Here is a 14,460-nt window from a genome sequence, read left to right on the forward strand (position 1 = left end):
TGTGTAGCCCAAACTGATAGTGTGTAGCCCAAACTGATAGTGTGTAGCCCAAACTGATAGTGTGTAGCCCAAACTGATAGTGTTTAGCACAAACTGATAGTGTGTAGCCCAAACTGATAGTGTGTAGCCCAAACTGATAGTGTGTAACGCAAACTGATAGTGTGTAGCGCAAACTGATAGTGTGTAGCGCAAACTGATAGTGTGTAGCGCAAACTGATAGTGTGTAGCCCAAACTGATAGTGTGTAGCCCAAACTGATAGTGTGTAGCCCAAACTGATAGTGTGTAGTCCAAACTGTTAGTGTGTAGTCCATACTGTTAGTGTGTAGTCCAAACTGTTAGTGTGTAGTCCATACTGTTAGTGTGTAGTCCAAACTGTTAGTGTATAGTCCAAACTGTTGGGATGCTACAGACCAAGACTGATTTTCAGGATGTCTCATCGTCTGACAAACACCGCTCTAGCTGTGTCACGTTTCACTGCAGATGTGGAAGTGTTACAGGCAGATGTGGTGGATTGAGACACCCAAAGACAAAAAACAGATACACTATCTCTAGCTTAAACTGACAGATTTGTATGGGGATTTTTGATTATGCTAATTAGATTTCCACGGCGTGCAGACATCGACCATAAGGGGTTTTAAAAGGCAAAAATGATCCTAGATCAGCACTCCTTTCTCTGAGTCTCTGTATGAGACTGTATGAGGCTCCCGAGTGGCCCGGCGGTCTAAGGCACTGCCTCTCAGTGCTAGAGAGGTCACTACAGACCCTGGTTCGATTCTGGGCAGTATCACAACAGGCCGTGATCGGGAGTCCCATAGGGCGGCGCACCCAGCGTCGTCCGGGTTAGGGAGGGTTTGGCCGGGGTAGGCCATCATTGTAAAATAAGGTTAAATAAAGGTTCAATTTTAAAAGTCATGAATGAATACAGCCCTGATGCACAATTTCATTGCTAACTTAAACATGAATTAATATAGCTATTGAAACATGAGTTACTATTCTGAACAGATTCTTTGATGACATTTGTGTTTTGCACTATTTTGCAGAGGTTTCCAAATGCTGGGCCTAGTTGCATTATGAGCCTAGTTGCATTAAAGGCCCAGTTCTGTGTTTTATATATGTGTCCACACTATGAGATTGGAATAATACTGTGAAATTGTGAAAATTATGATAGTGCCCTTTTAGTGTAAGAAGTGTTTGAAGACCTCCTGAATTTCAGTCTGTTTTGGTGGGATGGAGTTTTGGCCTGCCTGGTGACATCATAAATTAGTTAATAGACCAATAAGAAAGAGTTCCAAATCTCTCTGCCAATAATATCGGACCACTCCCCGAGACAGTCCCAGCAAAATTGTTGCTTGAGAAATTGCTCTTTGCGAATTAACTATTTTTGTTTCTTTTTAACTATTTTAATTGAAAACCATCACAGTAAGGAACTTAATGACCCAGTATTGATTAGATATTGAGGTTTTTAAAAAGAAATACTGCATTGAACCTTCAAATCGCATGTTGTTTTCATTTGGGATACGGTACTGTATATGCACGAATCTGCCCAACTGTCGTCAATGTCAACATCCCTAAAATAGCCTTAACTAATGAAAGCCACAAAGCCAGTGATGAGTGAAGAGACTGTGTGTGTGCTTTATTACACTACACGTTTAATGTGATCTGAAAAAGGCCAGCGGATGATTTTGACCCAAAGGGATTCAAAAGTAATTTAAATAAAATGCAAAGACTCTTTGCCCTGCAAATATATTTTAATGAGCTGCCACATGTTTGGGAAATGAAACAGTATTAAGCATTACTTTTTTGTCGTTTGCTTATTCTTGAACTGAAGATGAGGGCTGCTGAGCTTTCACTAACCTTAAATAACCTGTAATGGAGTCGTAAGTGCTGTGAGTGCCTCTCGAAACCCTGGCACACACACCTCCCTCCCACACTCAGCCGCAACACCCCCATCCTCACCATGCGCTCGTTTGGAAGAAGCCGCTCGTTGTGAGGAGACGGTGTGGCGTTGCTAGGCAATGGCTGCTAGGGTGGAATCCCAGGGCGACAGGGGCTGGTCGTGAGAGAGTGGCCCCACCTGCACCCAGCAGTCGCTAATTCAGTTCGGAACAGTCCTCCCTCTTACTCTTCCACTCTCTCTCTCCTCTCTCTCACTCTTCCCAAATCCTCTCTCTTCACTATCCTCCCTCTATCTCTCTATCTCTCTCTCTCTCGCCCACCAGGGACCAGTTAGACATGTGGTTGAGTTCAGCTGGCTTTCTGTTATATTAGCGACAAGGCCACAGGCCAACTGTGCATATCCACCAATATAGACATGCATTCTCAGTAGCAGGTCCTATCCAGTGCTCTATATATATATATTGCTCTGCTCCTAGATATTTGATAGGAATACTGTAAGACTGGTGGGATGTACATTTCACAGAGACAGTGTTTACTTTCAGATCTGACTCTTTATCAATAGCCAGATGATAGACAAACCGTTTTCTTCCAAGCTGACAGAGACAGACATGTTCAGAGACGTGTTCAGAGCTGGTAGCCTGTGTACTGGTTTATGAGTACTAGAGGTTTATTCCCTGAAGTATTTTTTTGCCGTAGTAAATGGTAGGTCTTGGTGGTTCTCTAGGTTTCATGCTATCAGCTGACACTGATAGCAGGAATTCTTATATCAAACAATTATTATATCATCAGTCAAATATCATCATTCAAATATATTGAAGACATGCATATCCATCAGCTGTACCTTTGCCAAATGTGATGTCTTTGGTAATTAATCTGGCTGCTGTTGAGTTTAGGCTTTAGTAATAACACATAATCCTGATTTAATCCAGTGTAATCCTGTTAAAGGGGGCCTTCTGTTTGCCTTCCTGTTTAAGACAGACTAAACACATGAAGAATGAGCTGTGTGTGTGTGTGCTTGTGTGTGTGTGTGAGACACTTATTTCCAGTAATTCCTTCTTGACAACTGTACATTATGTGATACTGTGAAATGCTCTGATGTAATTGGTTAATTACTATAATGAGTATTTATTTGGGCAGGCATGCATGCCCTCATGTGTCTACCCTTCAACTACACTGCCTTCAGAAAGTCTTCAGACCCCTTGACCTTTTCCACATTTTGTTACGTTACAGCCTTATTCTAAAATTGATTAAATTGTTTTTTTTCCCCTCATCAATCTACACACAACACCCCATAATGACAAAGCAACAATTTTTACATTTAATTAAGTATTCAGACCCTTTACACAGTACTTGTTGAAGCACCTATGGCAACGATTACAGCATCAAGTCTTCTTGGGTATGATGCTACAAGCTTGGAACACCTGTATTTGGGAGTTTCTCCCATTCTTCTCTGCAGATCCTCTCAAGCTCTGTCAGGTTGGATGGAGAGTGTTGTAGCACAGCTATTTTTAGGTCTCTCCAGAGATGTTTGATCGGGTTCAATTCCAGGCTCTGGCTGGGCCACTCAAGGACATTCAGAGACTTGTCCTGAAACCACTCTTGTCTTGGCTTTGTGCTTAGGGTTTTGTCCTGTTGGAAGGTGAACCTTTACCCCAGTCTGAGGTCCTGAGTGCTCTGGAGCAGGTTTTCATCAAGGATCTCTCTGTACTTTGGTCCGTTCATCTTTGCCTTGATACTGACTAGTCTCGCAGTCCCTGCTGCTGAAAAACATCCCCACAGCATGATGTTGCCACCACCATGCCTCACCGTAGGGATGGTGGCAGGTTTCCTCCAGACATGACACTTGGCATTCAGGCCAGAGTTCAATCTTGTTTTCATCAGACCAGAGAATCTTGTTTCTCATGGTCTGAGAGTCTTTAGGTGCCTTTTGGTAAACTTCAAGCGGGCTGTCATGTGCCTTTTACTGACTAGTGGCTTCCGTCTGACCACTCTACCATAAAGGCCTAATTGGTGGAGTTCTGGTGGAGTTCTGCAGAAATGGTTGTCCTTCTGGAAGGTTCTCTGACCTCCACAAAGGAACTCTAGAGCTCTGACTGAGTGACCATCAGGTTCTTGGTCACCTACCTGACTAAGGCCCCCCCATTTGCTCAGTATGGCCAGATAGCCAGCTCTAGGATGACTCTTGCTGGTTCCAAACTTCTTCCATTTAAGAATGATGGAGGCACTGTGTTCTTGGGGACCTTCAAAGCTGCAGACATTTTTAGTACCCTTCCCCAGATCTGTGCATCGACACAATCCTGTCTCGGAGCTCTATGGACAATTCCTTCTACCTCATGGCTTGGTTGCACTGTCAACTGTGGGACCTTATATAGACAGGTGGGTGCCTTTCCAAATAATGTCCAATCAATTGAATTTACCACAGGTGGACTCCAATCAATTTGTTGAAACATCTCAAGGATGATCAATGGAAACAGGATGCACCTGAGCTCAATTTTGATAGAAAAGGGTCTGAATACTTATGTAAATAAGGTATTTCTGTTTTCAATACATTTGCAAACATTTAAAATCAAATAAAACAGTTTTCTCTTTGTCATTATTGGTTATTGTGTGTAGATTCCTGAGGATTTTTTTTGATTGAATCAATTTTAGAATAAGGCTGTAACGTAACAAAATGTGGAAAAAGTCAAGGGGTCTGAATACCTTCCAAAGGCACTGTATGTCCAGTACAGTCTGGTGGTGGTGCATGGTAAATACTCTCATGTAACCAGGACCCTGGGAAGAGGTCCCTTTACACAACTATTTAATATGGCTGCTGGTGGAACCTGATATTTGCAGAGCTGCGGAGCGCGCCACTTATTTGCACAGTAAATATATCTCTGATTGGTATAATAGGGACAGGGGAACGCCCGGATCGCTCCACTCTCCCCGCCACAGCCCTGTATGGCAAACACTGCACATCTAGGCCTACAGATGGCACAGGAATGATAGCTATGACGGGTAATAATCATGATGTGCCTTGAATTATGAGCTATTCATAGATTAACCAGCCATCTGGGTTTATATCACTCACACAGGCTCTTAAACTCTAGTCATAAACCTTCCTAATATTAAGTTGCAACCCTTTTGCCCTCAGAACAGCCTTAATTCATCAGGGCATGGATGCTACAAGGTGTTCAAAAGCGTTCCACAGGGATGCTGGCCCATGTTGACTCCAAATGAGAAAATAGCTCACGCTAACCATTTTACTCAACCTAGCAGAGCTGGTTATGCTGTTTTTATGTTATCCAGAGCATTGGTGACTGCAACTGTGCTGCTAGCAACAATTGAGTTACGTTCTTTTGCCAACGTTTACTGACACCGGAAATATTCAACGGGTGTTGAGCGTTTGTACATTTGTCAGGTATTTGTGAGTTACTCAGACGAAAGTGCTCTGAAATCGGAGTAGATAGCCAGAGTGAATTTACCTCCTATGTCTACCGACAGTTGTTGCAGTGACATCATGAACATTCTATTGAAATGGTTACTTGCAAAAGACAGTGGAGTCTTTTGATTAGACATGTAGCTAGCAGGCTAGCTAAACAATGAACCAAAATCCCAACTCATAATGTTACTACCCTGCATGAATCTGCAGGTAGCTAACCAACCAGGTTCAATATTAGCAAGCTAACATTAGGCTATAACTAACAATGCAAATGGCTCCGAGATACAAATAATATTACTACACAGATCATACATGTAACGTTAGCTAGCGAGCCAGCCAGCTAACGTTAGCTAGCTAGCTAACAGTACACTTTAACTTGAAATGAAAATTACTTTCTGACAAAATTACAAACGTGTAACATCTGAAAATGTAGCTAGCTAGACTATCTTACCCGTATACATGGGTAACGGTTCTCCCGCTCTGTCATGGATGCCATGGTTGCCCTTAGTTTGAAGATGTAATCCGGAGACAGGTGTTTTATACAACAGCCTTCTGTTGTGTTCCCTTTCGACTCTCTCTGCATATTTGCAATCAAACACCAGAATATTCTCCATCTCATTAGCTATCATACTCTAATTCCAGTGATTTCAAACCTTAGTCCTCCACAAAGTGGACAGCAACATATATGCAGTTCACTACATGATATCTTTCAAAATAGCTGTGGTAGAAAGGATTACCTACACATACTGACCAGCTCATGCTATAGACAGAAGCATGCTACATGGCAGACCAATCCGAACACATCTCTCGGCATGTCCATCCCACTCATTATCTCATCCAATCATGGTTAGCGGGAAGGTTGCTGACTTTTTCCGTGGCTAAACCAACTAGGCTCATAATTTAACAATTGTATTTACAGATGGCAGACAAGTTTTTTTTATTAAGGCACATGAAAGTTCACATGTTCCAGAGGGCATTTCTGCAAAAGATCGCATTTTGATAAAACGAGTCACAAATAACGATTGACATATTTTCATTAAAAACATTATTTTGATTCATTTGTTCATACTATTGCATCTTTCCACAAGATATAGTCCCAACACAAATCTAGGGTTGCTACCCAAGCCGGCTGGTCATTCGTTCTATCGGTTCGGTTGCAAGAGACGTGACCCAGTCATTCAGTCTTCTTGTTCTGTATCTATAGACGCAACCCAGTCGTTCGTTCTAAATGTTCCAATGACATACTGGCTGTCAACGTTCTTATCGTTTGCTTGCCAGCTAGACAACTACGGCTAACTTACAGTCACATCAAAAAGTGCAGCCAGAATACCAGCAAAGTAGCTGCATTAGCATTTGTTTGAGCAGTTTCTAGAGACTTTTATTTTGATACATCCATAACAATGAGCTAATGAGGTGCGAGTTCACCTGGCAAAGAAAATGTGCTCACTTGTCAGGATATTGTTGTTCAGAAGAGCTAGCCAACAACACAGCTAACACAATCACTTCAAACTGAAGCTGGAAAGATTGCATTTATTTGTATATATCCCCAAAAAATTATGCCAGCTGATTCATGATTTCAACTGGCTGAGAAACGCCTGTCTGTCTCGTCCCAACTCCCGACATGTTCATTACATGTTCATGACCAGTTTTAGATTGAATTTGAATATTGAAAAAATGTTGCAAATGTCGGAGGGACAGACAGCTGTTGAAAACTAACTGCTAGTCAAAAACAAATGTGAGATAATGTCTAGATGCTTTTTATAGTGGAGATCAAGTTGATAAATTGCTTGGCTGGGCTGATGAGACAGTGGATTGCGCAGTCAGATGGAACATAGTAAATAGTCATTTTAAAGTCATAGATTTAGCAGATGGTAACTTGTGGAATAGACACCAGCTGGAATGCGGTTTTAACCAATCAGCATTAGACCCACCCGTTATATAAAATGTATTAATGCCAGATAGATAGATAGATAGATAGATAGATAGATAGATAGATAGATAGATAGATAGATAGATAGATAGATAGATAGATAGATAGATAGATAGATAGATAGATAGATAGATAGATAGATAGATAGATAGATAGATAGATAGATAGATAGATAGATAGATAGATAGATAGATAGATAGATAGATAGATAGATAGATAGATAGATAGATAGATAGATAGATAGATAGATAGATAGATAGATAGATAGATAGATAGATAGATAGATAGATAGATAGATAGATAGATAGATAGATAGATAGATAGATAGATAGATAGATAGATAGATATGCATGCAAATATAAGAGTGGTTATATATCCCCAGCCCAGTTCTTCAGTTTAGCAAGCAAATGGGCAGGGGTCAGACTGTTAAAATGATCTGGTACCTTTAAAAAATAACTGTTATTTTATATAAGCCATGCAGTCACAATTTTAGAACACACTTTCCTTTGTCCCGATAGCAATATCATCAATATCATACATATGTGATATAATGTATATTTAAAAAAAAAGGGGATGCAGTTTTTGTCTGCCAGTGAGTTTGAATCTGACTGGCTGGTGTTTTGTGCTCGCTAGGCGGTGGCTATTCGTTGCCCAGCCCCAGTGAGGAGTGAGTGCCTTGTATGGAGAGCAACGCGTGATGATGATCGTTCTCAGGCAAGGGGTGGGGGTAAAGTGGAGTGGGGGGCTCGGAAACCGATCCGCTCGGGAGGGCTCTCTCACACACATTTCCTACACACACTGTTCCGTGCTGACGAGCGGGGAGATATGAGAACAGGGCGTCCTCCCTCTCCACTCTTCTAAAAACACACTGGGCGCTTCTTGTAAGATTACCACCGGAGATCTGACACACTCTTTCAAAAAGACATACAAACACAAACTCATCAGGGGAGACGAACCAGCTGAGATTTGTTTTCAAACTGTCCCCCGATGGCTGCGTGACAGGTCCACTGAACGCGCAAGAAGACGCACACGGTTCCAGGATTTGGACTGCTTCACGCATCTCTTTCCCTGTCTTGAGTCGTTTTTATTATCGTGTGTTGGGAACTCCGTTCAATCATGGATACCTACAGGTCCTTCACCGCTCTACTTTTACTTCTGGCTTCGTTAAATAGTGTGTCAACCGTGCAGTTCCCGTCGCCACTTCTGTAAGTAGCCTTACCAGACAGCCTGTCCTGCGATGACAGCCTGTCCTGCGATGACAGCTTTGCTTTCCCAATACTTTCCCAAACTAAACCTAAAGCAAAATACAATAAATGCATAAAATACATGTATGGCTATTGTGATGTAGGATAGTTTTTATTTATATTATTATAATATAATACGTATATCATTATAATAAGCCTATTTGACCATGTTGTTATGTTTACAAATAGCCCAATAATAGCCTACAACATTTTGGAAAAACTTGCATTGCAAACGGTTACCCATCGGTTTATGAAAACAAACAGTCAATGGAAATGCATAACGTCTTCGAAAACTGTGACAATGTTTGAATTGTGCTTCTGGATCTTGCTGAATTTAGCTTGTAGTTAATAGCCGACTTCGTTTGATTAAACACACTTTACACTGATTTAGTGGCGGATCAATCAGTCATAATAAATAGGCTATTGTCATTACATAGGCTACCCCGGGTGATTCTATGGGGGGGGCAGGAACCAGTCCTGAGTGGTCATGGGAAATCAGCAAATCACATCACAAATAGCTTTGACAATTTCTTTAAACTATCATGCATTGTATTGAATCACTGTTTCAACTGTTAATTTGTATCTGCCCTAATTTATTAAATAAATACATTTGAAGTGATCCATATTCAAGTTAGATACTCATAGATGTTCAGTAGTAACTCCCCCTCCAATACATATTTTTCCCCTTCAAGGAATTTTTGGAAAGTGGAAGCTGATTTACTGGATTTACACAATTTAAAAGCTCTAAAATTATATTTGGAGAACAACAAAAACAGGCAAAAATGACTTCAGCCATTATCAACTTGGCTGTTGTAGCTTCATTCACCTCAGGTGATAAGGGAAGTGCATAACATTCTAGAACAAATACATGCCATAGCCTACAGAAATTTGCTACTACACGCTAGCAACTACACACTAGCTCAGCACCTGTCAAGTCAAACAGGAGTTACCTAGCCACCTAGCCATCCAGCCTGGTCTAGACGTAACATAGAACATGTAAATCCGCAACATTCAAATTAGTATGATATGTTACATTTGGTATGGTTACATAAGACAGAAGGTTAATTGTCGCAAAAATATAACACTAACGCCTAGCAATCCAAAGGTTGTGTTCGAATCTCATCATAGACCATTTTAGCAAATTTGCAACTGCTAACTACTTTTAGCTACTTTGCAACTACTTAGCATGTTAGCTAACCCTTCCCTAACTCTTTAACCTAACTCCTAACTAAACCCTAACAACTAACCCATAGCCTGCTAGGTAACGTTAGCCTTAGCCACCTAGCCATGTTAGCAACAATGCATTTGAATTAATAAAATATCATACTTTTTGCAAATTTGTTGCGTATTGTCCAAATTGCAATATTAAATGCTCTGAGATCATGTTGAGCCATCTTCCATAGTCTTAAAGCCTGTCAACCAATCAACCAGCCTTCCCGCCAACTCTGAGCCGTCCGCATGGTCCTCAAGCCAGCTCTGTAATACCGCTAAACAGGCAAAACAAATGCACCATATTTTCTCTCCTATCGGAGCCAGATTGACAGATGGGGGGGGCACTAAGTGTGGACAATCATATTTCAGCACCCTTCTGGCAACACCCCTGACGTATCTTCAGGTAAATCATGTTCAACTCAATGAATTGGACGACTTGAATCTTTCATCTCAGTGCAGTGACAAGGCAAAGCAATGAATGACCAAATATTCTCAGCCCACCGTAGAATGCATGTATGGCTCTACACACGCAATTCCATTTACACTGAAAAAGCAGTACGCCAACCCTTTCTAAGGCCCCATTGTCGGCATCATATTGTCAACGGCGACATGCCATGCGGTGGCATTGTGATTACTTTAGGAAGGATAGGCTTCTTTATTTCTATCAAATATGAGTTAGGCAGTACATCCCTACCCACCCATGCCCTTTTCCTTGATCACCTTGCATGTAGTGGTGGAACAGTGACTACTAAAAAGTCAAAAGGTAGTTCTATATGCAATTTTCATAAATATAATTAGATCCCTGGCAAATGAACTGATCAAATGTCTAGCTGCCATGCTCAGAACAGAAGACATGCCCATTCACTTTTACATGTCTAGCAGGTGCAGTGGTTCAGTAAACCAACCTGTCTATGTGTTTATTAATGCCCACACTGCTATTCTCACTAGCTGTACTTCAAATGCAGCTAGTAATCAAATGACACCCCACTCAGCTCCGGGGCGATCTGGTTCTGCCTAACTTCAGGGGTCTGTTTAGGAGGGTGCAACGTTACAGAACGTTCAGATAGGAATGAATTGTGTAGATTAGATTACCTATGTTTGTCTATCAGGTAGGTATAGGTTTGGAATCCTGTTGGTTCTATGTGTTACATTTCTATCTGCAACGTTATGAAAGTTTCACCTCATCACCTCACCCCAGGTCTCATGGATGGAGGGCACAGGTGGCCAGTGGTACATTAATTGGGGAGGATGGCTCATAGCAATGGCATTCATTTAATAGCATTAATAGCGTTCCATTCACTCCATTCCATCCATTATAATGAGCCGTCCTCCCCTCAGCAGCATCCTGTGAGGGAGGGTGACATCACTGCCTGAACTATGTTCTGTTCTCTTGGTCTGTTCCCCTGGAGATCAAGTGATCCATTTGGCTCTCATACTAATGGCACCGACCAAAGGATGATGTCATATTGGCAGAGTAGTCCAGCCATAGGCATTGAGGATTTATAGACACTGAGTGTTATAGAGAGAGATTTTATAGACACTGAGTGGTTGATGGTAGTCGTGGAGTTTTAAAGACTAAAAATGTTGATTGACACATTATTTCCTATGAAAAAGGACTTTTAATCTGGCAATGATTGAGAAATCCAAAATTCTTTCGAATGCCTTTTGGGCTGGCCAAATGACATGTTTCTGACGCGCACTGGCATCTAGTATTCAATTGGTTCCTTAGACGTTGAGGAAGTAGTGTGAATGATGGGATTTAAACCTGGTCTTCTACCCACCACAGGACTGTATTAACCTTGGCATAAACAGACTGGCAACCCGGTTAGCTATAATACTTGACTACAGTGGTGGTCAGTGCCGTTTCACGTGAGGGAGGACAATACTTTTTTTCATAAGCATGGCCTTATTTCTATTACAGCATGTTGGATGACTGTCATTCATATTCCATTCACCCAGTTCAATGTAACATTGGTAGGTTTAGGCTACTACATGATACTCAAATCTTCCCTGTACCCATCATGAGGCTGCTGCAACCTAGCCTATGAATGAAAGTTTACAACGTAGGTGCACACAGGTCGAGAGAAAATGTTGAGATGACAGTGACACATTCAATACCGCCTTGTACACTCTTGCCTGCATCTAGGTGATCTAGGGTGTAATCATTAGTCCAACAGTTCCAAATGAGAGTTTCTATTGTACAAATACAGGTATGTTATCCCGGTTTCATTTGCTTCCATTTAAGAAATATTTTTCAGCAGAATCGGTGGAATGAATACACCCCTGATCACTCATAAACAGCCACGTTGTATTCATTGTACCCTCTATGCACTCTCACCTTCTCCCTTCGTTTGTGGACTTCAATGAACAACACATCAGCCGTATGTGACGGGGAAACAACCTTTCCAAGCCATGTCATAACCGCTACACACAGCCTACATAGTTGTCCCCATATTAGTTCAAGTAAAGTCCTAGTCAACATAACTAATATAACTAATGTGTTAGTAAACCCGCTACAATTATGCAGTAACGTTAGTGTATTGTCAGTAAGCAGTTAAACCAGCGGGCCCCGGTGGCAATACATTAATAAAACCAAAAGCTTACCTTGACTTGGAAGAGTTCCAGTGTTGTGTTGGCTAGTCATAGCCAGCTAGCTAATATATCATCCCTCTGTTTGAGCGGGTGTTTGAGTAACTAAACTAACTGGCTGCAATTGCTAGCTAAGTAAGTGAAACTGAAAGTGAACAAAATGACAATCTCTCTCTCTCTGTTGCTTCTCCTTCATTTTTGAAGAAATTAATTTTGTTGAAAACTCTTCAACTATTGTCTTTCGCTCTCTTTGAGTCAGCTACTCATCACATTGTATGCACTGCAGTGCTAGCTAGCTGTAGCTTATGCTTTCAGTACTATTCATTATTTGATCCTTTGATTGGGTGGACAAGATGTCAGTTCATGCTGCATAAGTTCTGACAGGTTGGAGGACGTCCTCCAGATGTTGTCTTAATTACTGTGTAAGTCTATTGAAGGGGTGAGAACCATGAGCCTCCTAGGTTTTGTATTGAAGTCAGTGTGCCAAGAGGAGGATGGAAGCTAGCTGTCCTCCGGTTACACCATTGTGCTACCCTACAGAGGGATGTTGAGGCTACTGTAGACCTTCATTGCAAAACAGTGTGTTTTAATAAATTATTTGGTGACTTGTGAATATATTTAGTATAGTTTTATCCAAAAAATATAAATTGTTCGATGTTTTACAATTGTTTTTTTAACGAAATTCACTGAGGAAGATGGCCCTCTCCCTTCCTCCTCTGAGGAGCCTCCACTGCTTGACTACCATATAAAGCTGACTGGGTTTCTCTTTTTCTCACTATTGCCGTGATCAGAGCTGCAGCAGTTGGCCGTCCTCGGGTTGGCAGTGTAACCATACTGCTCATTTTACTACTTTGACAGTGATTTTGAGTGACTATTACAGAGGAGGTGTTGAATAAAAGAATGACACACACACACACGCGCACACACACAGGCTGTTGAGAGGAGCTCTGGAAATTGTCTGAAGTGCTCCTATAGTTGTAAGACAGGGGTAAGGCACAATTAACATCTTGGCTTTAGAGATTGTTCTTCTGTCTCATTCTTTATCTCTCTCTCTCTGCCTCTCCCTCTTTCTGCCTGCCTGTCTCTCTCTCTCCCCCCCCTGCCTCTCTCTCTCTCTCTCTCTCTCTCTCTCTCTGCCTGTCTGCCTCTTTCTCTCTTTCTCCCTACCTCCCTACCTCTCTCTCTCTCTCTCTTATTTCCCTGCATCTCTCTCTCTCTCTCTCTCTCACACTCTTTCTCCCTGCCCCTCTCTCTCTCTTTCCCCTTGCATCTCTCTCTCTCTCATTCTGCCTACCTCCATCTCTCTTTTTTCATGCCTCTCTCTTTCTGCCTGCCTGCCTCTCTCTCTTTCTACCTCTCTCTCTCTCTCTCTCTCTCTCTCTCCCTGCCTCTCTTTCTACAGTCCCTGCCTCTCTCTATTTCTCTCTTCCTGTCTCTTTCTCCCTGCCGCTCTCTCTCTCTCTTTCTCCCTGCCGCTCTCTCTCTCTCTTTCTCCTTGCCTCTATTTCTCTTCCTGCTGTTCTCTTTTTCTCCCTGCCTCTCTCCCTCTCTCTTTTTCCCTTTCTCGCTCTCTCGCTCTTTCTCCCCACCTCTCTTTCCCCTTGCCCTGTATCTTTATTTCTCTCTGCCTCTCGTTCTTCCTGCCTCTCTCTCTCCCTGCCCTCTCTCTTTCTCTCTCTCTCTCTCTCTCTCTCTCTCTCTCTCTCTCCCTGCCTCTCTTTCTACAGTCCCTGCCTCTCTCTATCTCTCTCTTCCTGTCTCTTTCTCCCTGCCGCTCTCTCTATCTCTCTTTCTCCCTGCCGCTCTCTCTCTCTCTTTCTCCTTGCCTCTATCTCTCTTCCTGCTGTTCTCTTTTTCTCCCTGCCTCTCTCCCTCTCTCTTTTTCCCTTTCTCGCTCTCTCGCTCTTTCTCTCTGCCTCTCTTTCCCCTTGCCCTGTATCTTTATTTCTCTCTGCCTCTCGTTCTTCCTGCCTCTCTCTCTCCCTGCCTCTCTCTTTCTCTCTCTCTCTCTCTCTCTCTCCCTGTCTCTCTCTGCCGCTCACTCTCTCTTTCTCCTTGCCTCCATCTCTCTTCCTGCTGTTCTCTTTTTCTCCCTGCCTCTCTCCCTCTCTCTTTCTCCCTACGTCTCTCTCTCTTTTTCCCTTTCTCGCTCTCTCACTCTTTCCCC

The 14,460-nt window shown here is 42.2% G+C and overlaps 1 protein-coding gene across 1 annotated transcript in view; it reads left to right on the plus strand.

The window, feature by feature from the left end:
- The first annotated feature begins 8,198 nt into the window (after window positions 1-8,198).
- The window catches only part of LOC121845021 (voltage-dependent calcium channel subunit alpha-2/delta-1-like), a 30,962-nt gene continuing 24,700 nt past the window's right edge, over window positions 8,199-14,460 (plus strand). The window contains exon 1 of the mRNA XM_042315710.1: window positions 8,199-8,453. Coding sequence (XP_042171644.1) covers window positions 8,365-8,453 — 89 coding nt within the window. The 5' untranslated portion in view covers window positions 8,199-8,364. The remainder of the gene's footprint in view (window positions 8,454-14,460) is intronic.

Source organism: Oncorhynchus tshawytscha, unplaced genomic scaffold, assembly GCF_018296145.1.
Source record: "Oncorhynchus tshawytscha isolate Ot180627B unplaced genomic scaffold, Otsh_v2.0 Un_contig_10417_pilon_pilon, whole genome shotgun sequence".
NCBI classification, from domain to species: Eukaryota; Metazoa; Chordata; class Actinopteri; order Salmoniformes; family Salmonidae; genus Oncorhynchus; species Oncorhynchus tshawytscha.